The sequence below is a fragment of the Platalea leucorodia genome, assembly GCF_965183815.1.
Source record: "Platalea leucorodia genome assembly, chromosome: 13".
In the NCBI taxonomy this organism is placed as follows: Eukaryota; Metazoa; Chordata; class Aves; order Pelecaniformes; family Threskiornithidae; genus Platalea; species Platalea leucorodia.
In genome coordinates this window covers 15,141,667-15,162,751 of record NC_138835.1, presented here as the reverse complement: position 1 = coordinate 15,162,751, position 21,085 = coordinate 15,141,667, and the positions used below count along the sequence as shown (strand labels likewise).

At 53.6% G+C, this 21,085-nt stretch overlaps 2 protein-coding genes across 2 annotated transcripts in view; both read left to right on the top strand.

Annotated features, from left to right (window-relative positions):
• LOC309597076 (peroxidasin homolog) overlaps positions 1-7,475 on the top strand; it is a 47,232-nt gene extending 39,757 nt beyond the window's left edge. The window contains exons 18-24 of the mRNA XM_082326048.1: positions 1,255-2,758; positions 3,224-3,358; positions 4,002-4,210; positions 5,002-5,116; positions 5,478-5,571; positions 5,904-6,021; positions 7,386-7,475. Of these exons, the coding sequence (XP_082182174.1) occupies positions 1,255-2,758; positions 3,224-3,358; positions 4,002-4,210; positions 5,002-5,116; positions 5,478-5,571; positions 5,904-5,999 (2,153 nt within the window). The 3' untranslated portion in view covers positions 6,000-6,021; positions 7,386-7,475. The remainder of the gene's footprint in view (positions 1-1,254; positions 2,759-3,223; positions 3,359-4,001; positions 4,211-5,001; positions 5,117-5,477; positions 5,572-5,903; positions 6,022-7,385) is intronic.
• A 3,652-nt stretch (positions 7,476-11,127) lies between these two features.
• Positions 11,128-18,576, top strand: LOC309597030 (tyrosine-protein kinase Srms-like; the record flags this gene model as incomplete). The annotated part of the gene is made up of 8 exons (XM_082325907.1): positions 11,128-11,483; positions 13,646-13,767; positions 14,630-14,796; positions 15,744-15,882; positions 16,357-16,515; positions 17,497-17,678; positions 17,853-18,009; positions 18,383-18,576. 8 exons carry the CDS (start codon positions 11,128-11,130, stop codon positions 18,574-18,576), a joined length of 1,476 nt encoding a protein of 491 aa, XP_082182033.1.
• Positions 18,577-21,085: the final 2,509 nt, after the last annotated feature.

Sequence of the window (21,085 nt, the reverse complement as noted above, 5' to 3'; positions counted from 1 at the left end):
TCCCTTCTTAACTTTGTGCATAGGATTAAATTAAAACAACAACGTGTAGACATCCAGAAAGTTTAAAAAGTGCAAATTTGGGTATATCAAGAAATGCGTTGTCTGGGTTGCAATGCTTTCTTACATCTCATGGTTTTCATAACAGCCGGAGGGCTGGTCTTGTGGTTACCACACCAACCCGGTACTCAGGAAAGTCATTCAGTTCCCCGTTTTGCTGAAGATTTCTTGACTGGCTATGAAAGCCCTAATCTTTAAAAATATTTAACCATCTAACTCACAAAGGAGTATCTTTGTGGATCTGAGGTTCAGTCCCTCAGCAGCATGGTCAGAGATGTTTCCTGCCCTCCAAAGGCAACGAGAAAAATACTGAAAACTCTGAAGTATTTGGGTGCTGTGACAGAGGATGGGGGATATCACTCCTCTGTCTCCCTGCTACTTTGACCTCTTAGCTACAAACTCAGATGGGTTCCAGCCACTCGGGTTCCTTTTATCAAGGCAAGATAGCAAGCAACAAAGCAACGCGACACCAAAAATACTTAGTGAGGTCCAGGCATCCAGCAGCTGGACTCCAAAACTTGCTAGCTGGGACTTCCTTTGTATACAACAGACATCCCCATACACTGCATGTTTCTACCTATACGTGTGAGTCATCATGTAGCAGGCACGTATGTTTGGGTCCCGTAAATATTTTTGCCTGCCTGGACATATTCCAGGCTGCGAGGAGTCTCTCTCCAGGCTGCAGGTCTCGTCTGGGCTGGTCGGACTGCCAGCCTCTCCTCCTCGTTGCCCTGTCAGCATCCGCACAGCGCAGCATTATTCAGCGCTTTTGCATGGTGTAGCGCCCTGGCAGTCACCCACAGCTTCCCTGCTGCTCGTCACGTAGGGTTTGGATGGTCGATGGTGCTCGAGGTTGCAGTAATAACCCAGAGAGATGTAAAATAAACCCAGGCTGGAGACCAAGACCACCCACACAGTTTGGTCTGCCAGTCACAACATTTCTGGTTTCCACCTCTGCGCAGTTTATACTAAACTCTTTTCCCTGTCTTTTCTTCTCTGTGGGCCTGGTATGATGCCATGCTTCATTTAACCTTCCATAAATTACATAGCAACACCACGACCAGAGACCTGGCCTTCCCGTGCCCACCCTGACAATCCCGGCAGCGGGTTTCACACAGAGCCCTTACGCGGGATGGTGGGAACCGGATGGCTACAACGGCCGTGATCTGACCCGGTGCTTTGCCTTTACCTTCGCAGGCTATCGGTACAATGACTTGGTGTCCCCGCACTACCTGAACATGATTGCCAACCTGTCGGGCTGCTCTGCCCACCGCCGCACGCCAAACTGCTCAGATATCTGCTTCCACAAGAAGTACAGGACCCACGATGGGTCTTGCAACAACCTCCAGCATCCAATGTGGGGTGCATCTCTCACAGCCTTCCAGAGGCTCCTCAAACCTGCCTACCAGAATGGATTTAACCTTCCCCGGGGTTTTTCCTTGGCAGGAGATGCCAGGGACCTGCCCCTTCCTCTACCGCGCCTTGTCTCCACCGCCATGGTCGGGACTGAGACCATCACCCCCGATGACCAGTTCACGCACATGCTCATGCAGTGGGGGCAGTTTCTGGACCATGACATGGACCAGACGGTGGCAGCCATTAGCATGTCCCGCTTCTCAGATGGAGCACCCTGCAGCGAGGTGTGCAGCAACGACCCACCTTGCTTCTCTGTCATGGTCCCTGCCAATGACCCCCGCGTGAGGAACGGGCGCTGCATGTTCTTCGTCCGCTCCAGCCCTGTGTGTGGCAGTGGGATGACTTCTCTGCTGATGAACTCTGTCTACGCCAGAGAGCAGATCAACCACTTGACATCTTACATTGATGCTTCCAATGTTTACGGCAGCACAGAGCAGGAATCACAGGAGCTGCGGGATCTGAGCAGCCAAAATGGGCTGCTGAAGCAAGGGCAAGTTGTGCCCAGCTCAGGGAAGCATCTCCTTCCCTTTGCTGTAGGGCCACCCACTGAGTGCATGAGAGATGAGAATGAGAGCCCTGTGCCGTGCTTCCTGGCAGGAGACCACCGTGCCAATGAGCAGCTGGGTCTCACGGCCATGCACACGCTTTGGTTCAGGGAGCACAACCGCATTGCCACGGAGCTTTCGGCCCTCAATCCCCACTGGGATGGAGACCTCCTGTATCACGAGGCACGGAAGATTGTGGGTGCCCAGATGCAGCATATCACCTATGCCCAGTGGCTCCCCAAGGTCCTTGGGGAAGCTGGGATGAAGATGCTGGGTGAGTACAAAGGCTACAACCCCAACATCAATGCGGGGATTCTCAATGCCTTTGCCACTGCTGCCTTCCGCTTCGGGCACACCTTGATCAACCCCATCCTGTACCGGCTGAACGAAACCTTCCAGCCCATCCGCCAAGGCCACATTCCCCTGCACAAGGCCTTCTTCTCCCCTTTCAGGATCACGCAGGAGGGTGGGATCGACCCCCTCCTCCGCGGGCTGTTTGGGGTTCCTGGGAAAATGCGGATCCCCTCCGAACTCCTCAACATGGAGCTGACGGAGAAACTCTTCTCCATGGCACACTCTGTCTCACTGGACTTGGCCGCTATCAACATCCAGAGAGGGCGAGACCATGGCATCCCACCTTACAACGACTTCAGGGTCTTCTGCAACCTCTCATCTGCACAGGAGTTTGAGGACCTCAGAAATGAGATAAAGAACTTGGAGATCAGGGAAAAGCTCAGGAGGTACTGTAGCCTGGAGTTGGAAGCGTCAAAATCATTGGCGATCAGTCAGTGAAAAGTTTCTGCTCCTCCCAGGACACCCATCAAATAACCTCCCCAGATATTGCTACCCACAGATGTTACGATAGGGTAATAGCTGTGGTTTAAGAACGGGGTAAGACAAATGAGGTCTCTCCAAGTGATCGGTCTGGTTCTGAGTGGAATGTCATCAGGGACTGCTGTGGTGTAGTTTGGGAGCAGGTTGAGCCTTGGAGCTATTTTCCAGTGAGACTAAACTCCATCTTATCTGCACTGGCTGCCTCTTTCCAAGGCAGGCCTTTATCCCATTGTCTTTGAGATAAGACCATTATAAATATTGTCCAGATGAGCTCCTTGCATAAAAATTCCTATGAGGGGATCAGATTTATATTATCTATCTCCACTCTTTGATAGTTTTTTAACTTTTTTTAAATATCTGTTATCCTGCAGTTTATATGGAACTACCAAAAATATTGACCTGTTTCCAGCACTGATGGTGGAGGATCTTGTCCCTGGTACCAGAGTTGGACCGACGCTGATGTGCCTGTTAACGACGCAGTTCAGAAGGCTGAGGGATGGAGATAGGTATTATCATCGGAGTCAACCCAAAGTCTTTGGTATTCTGTTTGGGGGGGATTTGTGCCCTACAGGGAGGAACAGAACCTGTAATTTTTGATTATTTCTTGTCTTACGATACGAGGAGGAGTCTCCTCTGTCCAGTGCATTTGCAGAAGGACTTGCCACAGTCACTGTCAATGTGTCCTTTCCTGATTTAATGATTCTCATTTCACTGCAGGACACTGGGCACCCTTGAGGATGTGCCCAATGTCTCCTGAAAATGCTAGAATATGTCCGCAGGAGCTTCCTTCTAATTCCTATTTGCCGCTTGTGTGAATGAGACACGTCTTTGCCTGGTGATACACTTAGGGCAGGCGCATTGTTCACCCGTGTCTCAACCTGCTACAGCAGGTCTGAGCCTTGGGATTCCCCTGCAAGGGGCTGTACCTGCGGGTGGTGGCACCCTGCAGCTCTGGCCAGCAGCTCACAGGGGTTCATGGGTTTGGAAAAGGGCAGTCTGTGTTCGCAGCCGCCTGACACCAGAATAAAAGCTCCTTTTGAGGGGTGTGGGTGCTGCCACACAGATGTAGGGGAACTCTTCTCCCTCTTCCAGCCTCACTTCCCATCCTCTTCTACTCCTGAGTCATGCTGTGATTACAACCCACTGCAGGTTTTGGTATGAGAATCCTGGAGTCTTCACGCCGGCGCAGCTGACTCAGATCAGACAGACGTCCCTTGCTCGTGTCATCTGTGACAACAGTGACCACATCCAGCAGCTCCAGCGAGATGTCTTCCGGGTGGCATCGTACCCGCAGGGCATGATCGGCTGCGAAGAGATTCCCGTGGTGGACCTCCGCTTGTGGCAGGACTGTTGTGAGGGTAAGGAAGGAGGCTGCTCTGGCACCGACTGATCTGGGGATGGCTCTGGGTGGCATTTGTCACATGCCATCAGCTTATATGAAACGCCAGGAGCTGATTTCATGCTACACCATGAGAACCATGTGTCAGCAAACGGATGCAAAGAGGGGAATAGAACAGAATAGAACAGAATAGAACAGAACACAACAGAACACAATACAATACAATATACAATACAATACAATATTTCAGTTGGAAGGGACCTACAATGATCAGGCAGTCCAACTGCCTGACCGCTTCAGGGCTGACCAAAAGTTAAAGCAAATTATTAGCGCCATTGTCCAAATGCCTCTTAAACACTAACAGGCTCGAGGCGTCAACCACCTCTCTGGGAAGCCTGTTAGCTTCATTGAACCTGGCCGAAGGTCCACCTAGCTGAGGGCTTCTGTCTCTGGCAGCAGCCAATAGCTCATGCCTGGGGGAGAGCCTGAAACAGGACGTAGGCATGGTGATCCCCACCACATATCACTTTACAGATTCTTTTGGGAGTCTGTAAAACTCTGCCATTAAACCACAGATCCTGCCATGGTCCCCTTGTGCTACATTCTGGGTACAGATGTCCAGCTAAGACATGGGAATCCATCCATGATGCGAGCCCTGTTACACACCTTTGTTGCCTCCTCCCCTCCGGCATAAGAGATGTGTCAAGGGTGGATGGTGAAGGCAGGCAGCGCTGCCTTCTGCTGCCTGCAATCCACATCATTCTGTTTTAAACACCAGTGCTTACTGCAGACTTTCCCTTCCTTCCCAAGACTGCCAGACACGTGGGCAATTCCGGGCTCTTTCTCAGCGGTTCCGAAGCAAGAGGTCTCCTGGCTTCAGCTATCCAGAAGAAAACCCTGCCAAGCATAAGCCTGCCTTCCCCAGGTGTAGTATCACCAATTCTTTTACCTCCATTTTATGAAGCATAAGAAAAGGTTTGATTAACTCAGTCCATTCAGGCCTTTGAAATTGGCATTCTGCAGAGGTCCGGAGGTCAGGGGTGTTTCAGTAGATACTTGAGCTGAGCTCAAAGTCCTCCAACACTTTAGTGCAGAGCCCAACTCTGATACTTAGATATCTGGGCTGAGTGGCTGTTTGGTTGGCATCTCTTGGCAGGTGAATCTGGGAGTTGGGCCCTTTGGTTTGATACTTACTTGGAGGCTGATGTCGGAGAAGGCAGAATGATTCTCTCATCCAGGAAGCTGACGTTTGCATAATCCCTTTCACTTTTTATCCCCGACCCCAGAAATGAGGCGGCCTCTCCAAGCCCTTCCTCCAGAGAGAATCTCGAGTCCCTTGTGGCTGAACTGGAGAAGACAGTTACTTCCCTACGGAAACAGGTAAAAATTTGTGCCCCAGTGTCTTCCATGGAGTCACCCCAGGAGCAGGATTTAGCTATTTGCTACGGGAAGCCCCTGCGACTTCTGTGTCCTCCAGAGCCAAGAGCAACCATCCGATCACAGGGAACTAGAGGCAGGTAGAGAAGAGGTAGAGTAGGGAGAGAAGGGATAAAACTGAGCTCTGTGAGCTCAGACCTCTACAACTGGAGGGCTTGAGCCTCAGTGAAGGTTACTTGAGCCAGCACTTTATTCTTGTATTTGGGACAGGTTAAAGATTGTCTGTGCAAAAGTGCAGACTCGTCTTAGAGCTGCTGTTTTCTCATCCCCACCAGGTGAATTCACTAGAGAGACAGCTGAGGTGGCACCACAGGAACGCCAGCACGCGTGGACAGGGGAAGAAGACTGGAGACAAACGGAGGAAAAGATGACCATGTCGACTGTTCGTATAAGGTCAGTGTGGTTGTTCTGGGCTGGGGTCCAAGAGGTGGATCAATGCAGTGCTGCCGAGCGTGCGGTGGGACACCTGAGCAGTCTTCACATCCAGAAGAGACTGTTGCAGAAAGGAATGGAGCAGTCCGGCGATGAATGGGACAAGAGGTAATAAGCTTAAATGCAGCAGGTTAGACACTCATTTCTACCAGTAATGATTAGTGACTCACTGGAATGGGTTGTCTGGGGACGTTGTGGTGTATCCGTTCCTGGAGGTCTTTTAAGAACTGGTTTGGCAAAGATGGGGAAAGACATAAGTATAGGATGGACTAAGTGGACTGGGTGAGGTCTCTCAGGCCTATTCTTCTGGGATTCTGGGTAGGTTTCTTCTAGCGACACTTAATATCCCAACCCCAAATCCAACAGCCTCCAAAGGACCTTTGTGGGGAAAGATGTCACAAAGCGCAGTGATGGAGTAGTTGGACTGGTTCCTCCTTGGAGTAACAAGGACATCTGGGCAGATGGAGCAATCCATCATTTGCTTACATATTGGCAGAGATTTCCCCCTCAACATCTGAGTCATTGCGCACCTCTCCTGAAGGCACCAGTCCTCTGTTTGCTCAGCTCGAGCCAAGGGAGTGAGGATGTTCAAGTGCATGTTCAAAGTCACTGCCAGCGCCTGCCAGCCTGGGGACTCCTGCTGCCGCTCAGCTGTGGCAGGGTGCTGGCAGAAAGCCACAAGGCCTCTGGTCCCCTCTGTTTAGGGGCACAGAGAGCACAGCCTGGGCTCCCTTAGCCCCCTTTCCGTGGAGATCCCTGCAGCCTTGAAAGAGAGAATGAACAACTCGCTGGCACCTGCTGGTCTGGAGGAGGTGTTTAATGGTTTTTACGTGTTGCAAATGATTACGCCAGGGACAGGAGCAGAGGAGTTATGCAGAAGTGTTGTTCTGCCAGGCAGTCTGTACTAGAATGAGCATCCTCTGGAAGTCGGATTACAGGAGAGGGTAAGCAAAAGCTGCTCTGTGCTGATAAACTCATCAGAAAGCAGAAGGGGAAGCCTGTAGACTGGCCACACTATTTTCCAGTCTGATTTGGTGTGTCGGTCCTTACAGATTTTCCAGTCAAACAGCGATCCCCATTAGAAATTTGACATAGATTGCAGCATGACACGTGAGTTGGCTTTTCCTTGCCATCATTTGCAGATCCTTGAAGAGCACTCTAGGGTTTACAGGGTCCCTGAGAAGTATTTCTGTGGCTTTAAAGGGCTGTTGCTATTTTCATGCTGCAATCACGCGTGCCCCGGACCTGCCAGGCCCTGTGCAAACAGCTCGCTCTGCCTCCAGCTGCCTCCCATAGAGTTTTTCTGCTTTCCTGTGCCGTTTCAGGTGCCCTGTGACCTGCACTCCTGCTCTCCACCAGCCAGTCCAACCCACTCCTACAGGGCTCAGAAAGAGCAGCCACGAGACCCCACGATGCTCTGCCTCCTCTCACACCTCCTCTACCACTCCCTGTCCCAGGACGACTGTACTTCTGCCTGTATTGAACCCTCTGCACTGACTGCCTACGAGCCCCTCGGCCCCCGGACCCTTTGCCTCTGGGGACGGGCTCTGCCCTTTTTGATGATGACAGACCAGCAGTCTGCTGAGATGCCACTTTCTTCCTTGCTCCCCAGCAAATAGAGAATAATTGAAGCTGCTTTAGTGCCACCGTTCTGCTCTTCTCCTCTTCCCATGCAATGCTGCCACCATCCACCACTCCTTGTCTGACATGTCCCATGGGCACCCAACCGAAACAATTCATTAAGAGGCTACACCTTTCTCAAACACACTGTGGTGCCAGGAAGCATCTGGAGAAATCTGAAAAACAAACAAACAAGCAAACAAAAAACCCCATGAAACCCCAAACAACCCCCCAGCCATCTTCTCATGCCAACAGAAAGAGCAAGAGGGACCTCGGGGCCCTGGCAAGCCCTGTTTGGGCTGGGCTTGCAGTCCCTGCCAGCAGCGAGGAGGTGAACCCAGGGCCCGGGGAAGTCTCCCAGCTGTTTGGGTGCTTCAGGACGGGATGCCAGACGCAGCAGACCACGGCCGCCCGCCATGCCGAGATCAGCCGCTGGGCTTTGCCGGTCATTGGGTGATGAGTGGCGCATCCTCGGTTATGTGACCCTGCGAGTGACCTACCGTTACATGCCCGGTGCTCAAAAACATTTTCCTTGGCATGACCCACATTCTAGAACTTTCTGCCCCTTTGGGGGATTAATTGGATTTATGTTTCTCTTCCTTTTTTTTTTTTCCCCAAAAGGCTCTTTGCTGGAAGATGTATTTTGAATGTAAACGTAACAGGATCTGGAACAGACCCTCAGATAATTAGATGTAATGGGCGCTCTTGTTAGTGGAGGGGAGCTGCTGGTTTCTGTCAATTGGTACCGGAGAACACGATGTGCAGTGTTTGACACACGGATGAATGCAAAGTGCTGTTTGTGTTTATTGCTCCCAGGTACTCTGCGGCTAAACCAGGACTATGTAACCAGCTCTACTGAACAGGTCTTCTGGTTTTGTTGCTCTTTGGAGGTGCTTTTTAGTGGTGCTAGAACTAAAGTCCCTGTGTATCCACCACAGCCCCAGATCTGTGGACAGATTGGTTTTTAGTACATCCTCGTAAGCTGGTCACAGGGACTAAAGAGAAAATACTTGATCCATTAGGTATCTGTGCCTTCCTTATCTTTCTCGCTTTTCCTGTGGCTTCCCATCTTCCTTCCCACAGTGCAAGGATCAGAAACTTTTGTGAACGTGCTTGTTCTTTTCTTCTCCTCCCACCCCACCCTTATTTTTTAGATGTTTTATAGTACCAAAGGGATTCACAGCAGCAGGGATGCTCCTGGAACTTAATAGGAAAATAAAAAAGATACTAGAAAAAGGTTGTGATTTATCAGCTATTTCCTGGCGTGGGACTCTGAGCTGTGCGTGCGTGTCCTGTGCAGACACAGGTTTGCAGTGATGAGTGTGTGCTATGCATGTCTGGTAAGTTCAGCTCAGAGGCAGTATTTAGTCCTCAGGGATGTTTGTCATTTTGAAGTACTCTTTCATTTAGGTGCAAATCAAGATCCAAAGCCTTGTGTGTTATAAATCAACTGCACTTGTCTATCGCATGTACCACTAGAGAATCTAATCTGGCAAAGGTCAATAAAGGTAAATCAGTCTCCAGTCTCCTTCTGCAAACCACAAGTTTACCAAGTCCGCATTCAAAACAGTAAGGCATAAACGTTCGGTGCTTGAGCTAATCAGATAATCTCTAAATGCATAACCAAGCAGCCCATTTTCCTCCTGATGGAGCGTGAGGTGAGGAGCAGACTTGTCAGAAGGGCTGCAGAAGCGCTGCAGGACAGCAGAGGGGATGGCCATTCCCCACGCATTGCAAACCCTGCTGCGCTCCATCCTCCGTTCCCCTCCCCATGCTGGAAGTGGGAAAAATACACAGCGAAATGACACATCCCTGCCTGCCGCCGCGAGCGAGGCTGTGTGCTGGGCAGGCGGGGGAAGATCTCGGGGGAGTTACCCATATATTCAGGTGCTACTTTGGTAAGCAGGGAGCAGAATATTTTATTAAAGAATCCCTTTTTTTTCTAGTTCTCATCTGTGCAGCAACGCGCAGAGCACGCTCATGGAGCGTTGCGTACTCCTGCCCTCTGCCCTGGGCTTCTCTGCCTGGGAGAGGGTGGGGAAAGAACTGACCCCCAAACCCAGATACTGAAATCCAGCTTTTGCAGGTTGATTGGGTGTCACGGGACACCCAGGACGCCGGACACGGCAAGCCCAGAGCTGTTGACCCAAAGATGGGTCCAGTTTGCTCTTCATACACCATATGGTTGCAGTCGGTAGCCTAGATCCCTACAATAAAGTTTCCTTTATCCTTTTTTTTAAGCAGCCTCTTTCAAAATCCAACTGTACACCCAAAATGAGCTACCCACACCAATTACAAGCAGAGGAAGATCAAAATAATGGGCTCAAGGCCAGGAGCGGAGTTGCCAGGCACAAAACTCCCACTAATTAGATGGAACAGTTAAGTGACAAAACCCAGGCGGGGGCTGGGGGGCTGGAGTTGGGATTTCTCACCGGAGCAGTGATCTTCAGGCGGCTTAAAGTGTATGTGCAAGATGCGAGGTGGACATCTCCATCCTTTGGTCGATGTCTGTGGTTGCTGGGGTTTGGCGGGGGATTGTAGCGTGTCTGCATCCGAGTGTGGCCGGGACTGTGAGGAGCGTGGGTGTGCTGCCGGCGGCAGGAGCCGGGGGTTGGGTGCCGGGGCTCGGCTCCGGATGCCACGCAGGCACCTGGGGCTGATCCAGACCCTGCACCAGATGAGGATCTCCTGATGCTGAGGGGCACCCATCCCTGCCGGAGGCTGAGCGAGCACTGGATCCTGGCGGATCTGGGAAGTGGATTCCTTAGAGATCCTCTGCAATGGGGAATTAATGGGAGGAGGCAAATGCTTTAGCGGAGTAACCCCGGGAGGTCATTGCAGACCGAAAGGAAAAAGTATCTTGTATCATAAACCCCACAATATCCACCCAGCAAATATCCAAACCACTTCAGATCTCTTCTAAGGTTATTTCCTTAATTCTTAATTCACACATTTGTGGATGCAATTATTTTCCTATGGAAAAAAAAAGCACCCTCCCACACAAGTGAGATCAAAACTATTAACTGGAGTCAGCCACTTGTCACAAGAGCTGCTTGAAGAACAGCGAGCTGTGTTTACCGGTGCTCTAGTAACAAGCAGGAGAGCACACTTTGAAATAATAATTAAAAAAAAAATTGTTCTCCTTCTTCAAGAGCGGCGAGCCCGGCTCCAGCTGTGCCCGGCTCTCAGATGTGCCCGCGGGTCTGAGCGTGGGACTCCCGCCTGCAGACTCATCCCACCTGCAGACTCGTCCCACCAGATCAACCAGTTTCACTTTCAGAAATAGGAAGTTCGCCGGGAAGGACCGGCGAGCGCCCAGACGCGTGTGAGGGACGCGGGACGGCAGCATGAGCCGCCCGGCCAGCGGCATGAGCCCGGGATCGCCCCTTCCTCCGGCCTCAAGAAGCGCAGTGGCATAGACCACCGCATGCACCGCATCTGCTGGGGATGGAGCAGTTTGTCCGGAAGCGTTTGTCCTTCCTGACGTCCTTCTGGAACAAGCTCCGTCCCCGCTCCGTGCCGGAGAGCTGCTCGCTGGGGTATCTTGGTTCCGATTCCGTTTCGCTGCACTCGGAGCCGAACTCCATTTCCTTCATCCCCAAGTCCTCTCTCTTTATCGCTTTATACGCTTTCACAGCCCGGAGCGCAGAGGAACTGAGCGTAAGCGCAGGGGACAAACTGCGTGTCCTCAGAGAAGAAGGAGAATATGTCTTAGCCCGGCGGCTGCTGGGGGAGCCGGCCATGGGGTACGTTCCTGCTGCGTACGTGGCCAACCTCAGCCAGGGCACCTCCGCTCACCGGCCGTAAGTATCCCATGCTCTGGGCCCGTAGGGGGATGGAGGCTGGACCAGGGTAGCGTGTCCCTGCCCAGGGAAAGGCAGCGCTCGCCCTCTGCGACGGCGGGGAGCACGAGCTCCTCGTCCCCTGCTTTTGCCATCAGCGGTGGTGGGACTGAGAGGGGACCTTCCCTCCCCGACCATCCCTGCCGTGAAGCTCCTGCAGCTCGCAGCAGCGGTGTGGAGGTGTTCGGTGCATCCCTGCTGGGGGATGTGCTGGGGGGGCAGAGATGCTGGTCCCCCTTCCTGGGTGCATGAGGTGGCTCTGGGCTGGGACGCGATGCCGTGGTGTGCACGGGTGCAGCTACGGTGCCGAATAAATGGGCTCCTGCTTGTTCTGGCTCCTCTCCCTCTTGCCCTGCATTAAAGAGAAGGCAGCAGGCAGAGAGGGGGCTGGGGAAGCTTCTGCCTGAGCCCTGCCAGCTCCAAAGAGCCTGGGAGCGTGGGGAGAAGCAGTTTGGGTTGGGACCTGCCGGGAAGCCCCGAGCCCTGTAGGGCCAAGCCGTGCCACTGCTGCTGCCCTCTGGCTCCTGCTCATCCGGGGCCGAGGGCTCCCTCCCTGTCGGTGCCTCTCCCACCTGACGTGGAGCTCGGGTTGATGTCTCAGCCCTGTCTCAGCTGGGGAAAGCCCAGGCTCATCATTGTGTAAGGCAGCCTGGTCCCAACACGCCAGGCAAAGCGCCCCGAGAAACTGCTGCTCCCTCTGTGCCGGGCCCTGAGTCATGCCGAGCGATGGCGAGCGCGCAGATGGGGCGGGTGTAATCGTCCTGCAGACTCCCCCGGCACTCGCCTTCCGCTGCCTGGGAGCAGGGGTAAAGGAGAGGAGCAGGGGGAGCCTGGCAAGGGCCCCCGAAGTGCAGGGGCAGTGATTGCAGCCAGTGGACTGCAGGCCTGCAGACTCCTCCCTCACTCGCCTCCCTGCCTGTGCTTTGGAGAAAGGCAAATCCAGTCTGGTCTGGAGTGTGCTGGGACCACACCGGTGAGGACCATGGGGCCAGCTCGCTGCTTTAGTCCCAGCACACAAAACAGCTGGGAGGCTACAGCTGAGCGTGCGTGTGTGTGCATGTGTGTGTGTGCACAACCCGTGCGCAGCTCGTGCCCAGCCCATCCCCAAGACGGAGGCGAGGGGGATGCCACGGTGCGGGAGGCAGCGAACGTGCGCGGCTTTGCAGCCGGAGCAAGCCGGAGTGAGCCGCGAGCACGCAGACTCTGCGGAGCCGCAGGTCAGAGCTGGGTGGTAATTTGTTCAGCTGTGTAACCCCATCACGTATAATTTCCTGCACGGCTTCTCAGACGCTGGCAATCCCAGTTAATGATGAAACCTCCAGCTTCTCACGTCCTGGCTGTATTAGGCTGGATGAAGCAGCCTCTTCCCCATGCTCCCATATGTCCCACTGAGTCAGGACCCAGCCAGCCAACCTGCCTTTTCTTGCTGGAGATTTGGTGACAAATCTCGGCGCTGCTTGAGCACAGAAGATGGATTTGGCTGGTTCCTCCCTCCTGGCTCGGTGCTGCTGCTGAGGTCCCCAACAGCACTGCCACGTCTGAAGCACCGAAGGGCAATTCCCAGCGATGTTTTCATTAACGTGATGATGATTTCTCTGATGCTCATGGGCTCTGAGAGCTGGTTGTGTCCATGAGCTGCAGGTCAAGAAGTGCAAAGTTTTGCTCTCGTGGCAAAATGTGTGGGTGCAACCCCACCAGAGCATCTTCCACGCAGCCCCAGGTGGCCGGTGCTTTACTCACCTCCCCACTGCACTGAGCCACGGGCGTAAACCTCCTGATTTTGGGACAGAGCAGAGACCTGGCCAGATTGAAACAGTGGTGACAAGACACTGCTGGAGGAAATGGTTTGCAGTCAGCAAAGTTACAATAAAATGCAACAAGTGCCTGCAAAACCAATCCAGTGAAGCAGCCCCGATGCAGGCTGGCAACGGTGTGCGTGGCAGCCGCGTTTACAGGCTCTGAGCCGTGGGCTGGCCGCCGTGCCGCTCGCTTGGTGGCTGCTGGGGTGAGCAAAGGGTGGGAGGGAGCTGCACCCTGGGCGTGCAGGAGCCCCTGGGGTGGATGCGGCCCCGTCCGTGCACCATCGCCTTGCACCGCACTGACCCCTCCGCTCTGCCCCCCAGCTGGTACTTCAGCAAGATCAGCCGAAACGAAGCCGAGCAGCTCCTCCTCTCGCCTCCCAACCAGCACGGCTCCTTCCTCGTCCGGGACAGCGAGAGCAGCAAGGGCGAGTACTCTCTCTCAGGTAATTTTGTGGCAATTATCCAGAGAAAATGAGCACAGGGAAAGGAACCAGGCTGTTCCTTAGGCGCAGCTCCTGGCTTGGTCAGCACAGGGTGAAAAACACGGAAATATGTTTAAAGCGCTTTACAGCATCTTGTTAAAGTGAATTGACTGCTTTCTAAAAGAATGGGGAAAGCTAATAGATGCAGGTATGGATTGCTGAATTACTGTGGCAAAGGAAAGTATGTTGTTCCCATCTGGGGTATGAAAGCCATAAACAATTCACAGCGGCTTAATGATGGTTTCGTAGTGCTAACTCCCAGGATTTCATTCCAGCGGCTTTTATCATCTGAGGGTTGTCTAAAAATACACCGCCACTCCAGGTCACCAGGGCCTGGGCTGCTCCCATGTCCAGAAATCTGAATTCGGGGAGTTTCGCACCAGGCAGCGCTGGTACGATCTGGTCCAATCCACATAAAACCAACCTTGAGGCATTCATGGCGAACCCTGCATCCCGCCCACCGGCCCCCCGGGCTGCGGCGTGCCTGCAAGAGGTCCAGCCGCTACTGGTTTATCCACCTCGAGCAGCCGTGAGCTCTGTCACTCTCCGAGCAGTTCGTTTGCGTGGGGGACTATCCCTGCTAATAAAGCATCACCTCTCCAGTCCAAACAAGCCCCCTCACAGGAGTTTTCTGGGCCAGGAGGTGGGCGCAAAGGGGGTGATGGGGAGTGGGATGTAATACCCCAGGGGTGAGTTGGGTTGCTTTAGGGTGAATTAATAGACCCAGTGCCTGGAAAGGAGAGAGGGTGAGAGCCAGCAGCGAGGTGGGAAGGAGCCGGTGATTGCACGAGCTGAGTTTTCGCCCGCCTGGGCTTCCCCGCAGTACGCAACCACACGAAGGTCAGCCACTTCCGAATCTGCAAGAGCCCTGGGGGCAGCCTCTACATACAGAAGGGGCATCCCTTCCCCGACATGGAGGAGCTCCTCGCCTTCTACACCGAGCACTGGAAGGTCATCCAGAGCCCCTTGCTGCAGCCCTGCAGCCCCGCGGTGCGTACGCCAACGGCGCGGCTTGGCCAAGGTCCCAAAGATGTCCAGGGTGGAAAAAGGAAGGAGAAATTAGGGAAAAATAGAAATGATTAGTCTATCCATTTGGGATTTGAGCTTTGTTAAGCTAAATTTAAAATACACCATTAGGATAGCTGCCAGCATCACTTTTTATCAGCTGTGTTAAGGCCAGGGCATGGCATTTATATGTATTTTTGACCAGCCAAAATGCCTAGGCTTTTCTGAAATGTCTTCTCCACATCAAAGGCTAGAAACTGCGTTGTTACAGATCCCTTTGATACTGAAGCTGGAAATATGTGCGCTTCTGATTTTTTTTTCCTAAAGTATAATAAGACCACATTACTTTTATACAGTTTTCATGCCAATTAGTGTGGCACTCATAAATCCCATTAGAGTATTCATCCCAAATTTCCAACTCATTTCCTGATTAGAATTCCATACACCGATTATGACTTAGAAATAACAATTAAACATGTGAATAATTTGGAGTGAAATGGAAAGGTGTAAGATAAAAGAAATGCTTAATGAGCTGAAAGTCTAAATCAGCCATAATATGCAATAATATTCATTTACTCATTTTTATTTATTGGTGGAAATGGAGAAAAGCCACCTTTGAGGTCTGATGAGTGAATTATGACTTGAATTCCTGATATCTCATGTAGTGTCCGAAAATCTCCCCCCTTGCACACATTGCCTCCCAGCAGAGGTAATGATGCAGAGGATCCCCATGGGCTTTGTGCCCCCCAATGAACATTTCAATGAAAAGCAAGGCACAGGCTGCAACACCAGTGCAATGCAGGTGGTGGAGCACCATGTCTTGCTCACTCCTCCGTGGCCACCAGGCCTTGGTGGGCACCAAGAGCTGGTGCAGGCTCCACCAGCAGGTCCTGCTTATCCGGCTGGTCCAAGCATCAATGCCCGTTTCACAGACACCCCCTGAGAGGGACAGCTGGGAACGTCCGCGCTGGGAGTTCACCCTGCGGAGGAAGCTGGGCGAGGGCTACTTCGGAGAGGTGTGGGAAGGACTGTGGAGGAACACAGTGCCGGTGGCCATCAAGATCATAAAAGGTAGGTGGAGGAGCAGGTGTTAACGCTGGCCTACTGGGTCTCTCATTCACTGCCACATCGTTCACCCCTTTTTGTTTCCTAGTCCTCTTGGTCACTGTGTCTGTCTTGTCATGCAAACTGTAGTAAGACCTGGCAAGTAGTCACTGGACTACTTCTGTGTACCCAGCTTGGGCTTCACCTTTATAAAATGACTCCATCCAGTAGGTTTGTGATAAGTCACATCAAGTCAAGTCCAATGGGTTTGTGATAAATCAAGTCCTGATGGGACTATGATCCTGAAAATGGGATCCAAAGCCCCATGGAAAACATCTTGTGGCTGTTTGGATCTGAGACACAGGGTGTGCAGACACGAGCTTTGAGAGCAGGGGTGGGCTGTGAGGAGGAAAAAGGTCCTCGTCCCAGTTGGAGGTGCTGAGCTCCCAATGTCCTCGTGAGAAAGTAGCTCACGACGGCCGTGTTGGCTTTCTCCCCCAGCTGACATGAAGGCAGAAGACTTCACCAAGGAAATTCAGAACCTGAAGCGCCTGAGGCATGAGAAACTGATCCAGCTGCACGCCGTCTGCTCGCTGGATGAGCCCGTGTACATCATCACTGAGCTTATGCGGAAAGGCAACCTCCACAGCTACCTCAACAGTGAGTACCGGTGCCAGCACCATGGGGAGTGGGCTCCTGGGGCAGTGCTGCTCTGCAGGTGCTTTTCGTGCCCTGGAATGGCCCTATGAACCCAAGTGAGGACCCTAAGAGAGAGTCATCCTGGTTTCCACCCCTCTTAGGTCAGTGGTAATGCAGAACAATCCAAGGTCACTTGGTGGAAGTGGTCTTGGGGTCACCCAAGATCCAAAGACACGGTCTGGCGTGATCCTTTTTGTGTCCATGTGGGTTGGGACCCTATCACTCCCTGGGAGCCCAACTGTGCTGGTAGGAACATTCATCCCTCCTTCTTCACCCACCGTGGGCTGCTAGCTCCCGTCAGTGGACAGAAACCCTTCTGCTGTGCTTGGGCAGCTCTGCCTTTGTTAAAAATGAGATGGCCAAACCTCCCCCTGGGCCCAGCAGCATGGTTTTGTTCACCTGCAGAGCTGGTAACTGGCTGTGGTCCACTCATCACCTGGCCATCAGTTTATTTTTCTTGGCCTTTCTTTTCCTGACCCAGTAATCTGTCTTGAAGGGAAACAAAACAGCTCCCACCAAGACCTGTTTTTCTACTGGGTACACCCCCCTCCTCTCCTGCACTGACCTCATTTTTGGTTGGGGCTCCAGCAGCATTTGGTGCCAGAGGAGCAGGAGCTTGCAGGTAGGATGGATTGAAAGGCTCAGCTGGAGATCTGCATGGTAGAAAGTCACCTTTAGCTTTGAATGAGCCACAGCCATCTGTGTCCTCCTTGCAGTGCAGGGTGCTCTTCAGAGCTCACCCCAGTCCCATTCCTGAGGAGCACATGGCTGTGCTGAACTTCCCACGTGGCACAACCAGGACGGTTAGGCAGGACCTCCAATTTGAGGTTTTATATGTTCCCCCGGTCCCACGTTGCTGGCACAGGGTCTCCTTCCAAACCAGAACACCCAAAATAGATATTGCTAAACTGCGCCCAACGCTTGGATCGTCTGGGTTAACAGGTCCTGAAGGGAAGTCCCTGGACACCTCCCACCTGCTCAACATCGCCTGCCAAGTGGCAGATGGGATGAGGTACCTGGAGGAGAAGCACATTGTCCACCGGGACCTGGCAGCCAGAAACATCCTGGTGGGAGAGGAACTCACCTGCAAAATTGCCGATTTTGGACTTGCCCGGCTCCTCAAGGTTGGTCAGTGGGATCCTGTGGTCCCTCCCATCATCCCAGACCACCAAGCTGCCCCATGCTGCAGCCGTTCCCCTGCCAGCCCCTTTCCCAGCCCACAGCCCCAGCAAAGCCCCAAAAGCAGCGGCTGGGTTCATCATACCATCCCTCATGACCCATCTCCCATTGCTTTTCAGGATGACATTTATTCCACCAGCAGCAGCACCAAAATCCCGGTGAAGTGGACAGCCCCGGAGGCAGCCAACTACCGCACCTACTCCCTCAAGTCCGATGTCTGGTCCTACGGGATTCTGCTCTATGAAGTCTTCACATATGGACAGATCCCGTATGAAGGTAGGGCTGCCAGCCCCCTCCAGCGCTGCTCTGACCACGTGCCGGGCAGCTTGCCCATGGTCCCCAGAAGCCAACATGTCATGAATTGTTATATTGTCCCTTCCACAAGGGATGTGGAAGCAGCTCCTAAAGCATGAGCAAGTTATTGTCCACTTTGGGGATTGCTTAGAGGGATTTTCAGTGCTTGCAGAGTGGGTGCAGGAGCTGGGGGCAGGAAGGTGGTATGGGCTGGATGATCTCCCACAGCCTCTTTCTGTGGCAGAAAGACACTGTTTCACAGCAGCGCCAGTTGACATCTTGGCCCACTGCAGGTGTACCTTCAGGGCATCCTTTGGGGACATTAGATTCAGGGGCATCTTCTCCTTCCTTGCAGGAATGACAAACCAAGAAACCGTAAGGCAAATCACCAGGGGCTACCGCCTTCCCCGGCCCTGCTCCTGCCCGCCCGAGATCTACAGCATCATGCTGGAGTGCTGGAGCGGCAACACGGAGGAGCGTCCAACCTTCCTGGCCCTGCGGGAGAAGCTGGGCTTCATCTACAGACGGCTGCTCAGCTCCCTCTCCTGAGGGACCCCTTCCACCATCCTTCCCGCACAAGTCCCTCCAGGCCAGCTCTTGCCAAGAAGCTCCTTTCTTCTGGTTTGCCCTGTGACAGGGCTCCAAGGAAAGCACATCTCCCCCAAAACCAGCCCATGGTCCCTCTCGGTCAGGATGCAGGGAAGTGGCCAAGGGAAAAGGCAATGAATTGTGGAGAACTCATTGCCAGCGCTTGGCTGTGTAGCGGTCTGGAAAAGCCCTGTGGTAGTGAAGGCATCACCCAGAGTTTACATCTTCATTCAGCCAGTAGGGTGGGAGGTCCCTGCCGCTCCCCACGCCAACGTGAAGGTTTGCAGTTTGTGTTCAGTTGTGGCTCCGCTTGATTTTTCTTGTAGTGTGTGTCCGGTGTATTTATCAATAAATGTGTGTGCATCCATCCACGTGAGTCCTTGCAGGGCATCGCTGGATGCTCAGCCCTCTCCACGCTGCTCCCCTCCCTTCCCGGGAAGCAATGGTTTGCAACCAGTCCCACTCTTACAACCACAGATGTAACCATCTTGGGGTCTTTTTGGCCTCTGTTCATCCAGGTGTGCATTAAACCATGTGCCTGTGCCACCCCTTTCCCAGGCAGCAGCCCTGCTCCCCCCGAGGCCCCTCCACAGGCAGCTCCTGCCTGGGCTGCTCCACTCTGGTTCCTTCTCTTGCTCACCATCATGTGGTTATTCTGAGAAAAATGTATATCTGGGTTCAAATAGTTAATGCCTGCTTAGCCCAGGTGCAGGCAGCACTCGCTAAAACATTGCTTCACCCTGTTTTGCTCTTCAGCAGAGCCACGGTGCAAAGCCAAGAGATGCTCCCACCGCCCCCAGCTCCTCGCCGAGCCCCTCTCGCCGGTCCTGGGCTACGGCAAGGCAGGAGGACCTTGAGCCTCTTGTCCCCCCCGAGCTGAGGGGAGCGTTTGCTCTGGCCAAGCACCTTTCCCCCCCGCTGTGCTCGCTCTCGGAGGCCGGGCTGGCCTTGGCAGCGGGGGAAGGACTCGCTGAAAGCAGCCCCGGGAGCAGTGCCAAGGCCTCGGGCTGGTGCAGGCAGCCTCGGGCTGGCCCGAGTGGGGCTGCTCGAGCACTGACACGCTCGGGGCACCGGTGGTGGGGAGCGTGTGCCATGGGTGAAAGGCAGCTGGGGCTGCCTGGGTTTAGGTTTCCTCCTGACAAGCACACTTTGCCTGTTCGCAGGAGACGGGGGGACCGGTAGGACTGAAACAACAGCAGGGTTGGACTATATAAAGTTAATAAAGTTTATGCAATACTCTCCCTGTCGGAGCAGCATCTGTGCTGTGCAAAATAGCAGAAACAAGTCTGGCTGTTAATTGAGCAAGTCTCTGTGCACAAGGGGCCTGGAAAGGGGAGGTGGGAATGTGGTTTAGATGTGTGATAAATTCTGATCAGGCCACGCTTCCTCTGAAGCTCAAGCAAGGGCGAGGCGGCTGCTGAGCCCTTGGGTGCTGCGGCTGTGCCCTGGGAAGGTGGCAGCTCCGGGTTTGAGTGTTCACAGCTGGAAAAAGCAACAGGTTGGGTTTGCTGTGGTGTTTGGACATGGTTGCAAGAGGAAACCCTCATCTTGCAAAGCGTTTTGCAGCCTGATCAAACACCCAAGCGGAGAACACACATATGCACAGCCCACGTCCCCTCCTATGAGAAACTAAAGACCGAAGCCGTGTCCGGCTGGTGATGGATTTCGTGCATGCCAAGAAAGGGCTGGGACACGCGTGGTGCGGGCACGGCAGGGCTGTTGCAGCAATAAAGAGATTAAATTTGCCGGTCTGGCTGCCACCAGATGGAGCTAAAAATTAAGCAGGAGGAGAAGGGTGTGCGTGGGGTGCCCATGGCGGTGGGGCTGGCGTGGGGAGCAGCCGTGCATGGCCGGGGTCCCTCAAGAAGCCGGCGGGGCTGGCAGGGCTGCAGGCAGCCCTCCTGCCTGCACCAGCCCCGTCACACGCGTGGCCCCAAAGCGGCTCGCTCTGCCGCAGCGATGCCACGGTGGGTGGTGTGGAGGGGGGACACGGGGACGTGGTGCTGCCCACAGCAGCTTTGCCTTCCTCCTCCACAGCTGCATTAAAAGCCGATCTGCTGCTTGGGTTTGCTCTCCAGCACGGTCTGCTGGGGTTTGGCATTTCTCTGAGTCATTACTTGCTTTCTAAAAGTAGACAGGGTTGGGGATGGGGGCGGGGGGGGGAGCCCAGATTTTCTCACCTTCTCCCAGGATCTCAGCCTGGGCTGGGCACTGCAGCTCCCCCAAAATCAGGGTCGCTACAGGGACTGGGCTCTTCCCGAAATCCATCCCACAAAGGCAGAGCTGCTGGGACCCCGGTCCTGTCCAAACCCCTCTGGGGTGGGCATTGCAAATACTGTTGTTAAAGACATTCGCCTGCTCTGGTTTCAGCCTGGCATGTGTCCCATTTGCGGCTTCAACTTGACCGAGTGGCATTTGAAAACGGCGTCAGGCTCATGCGATGTGTTTGAGTCGCACAGTTTGTTTCTAT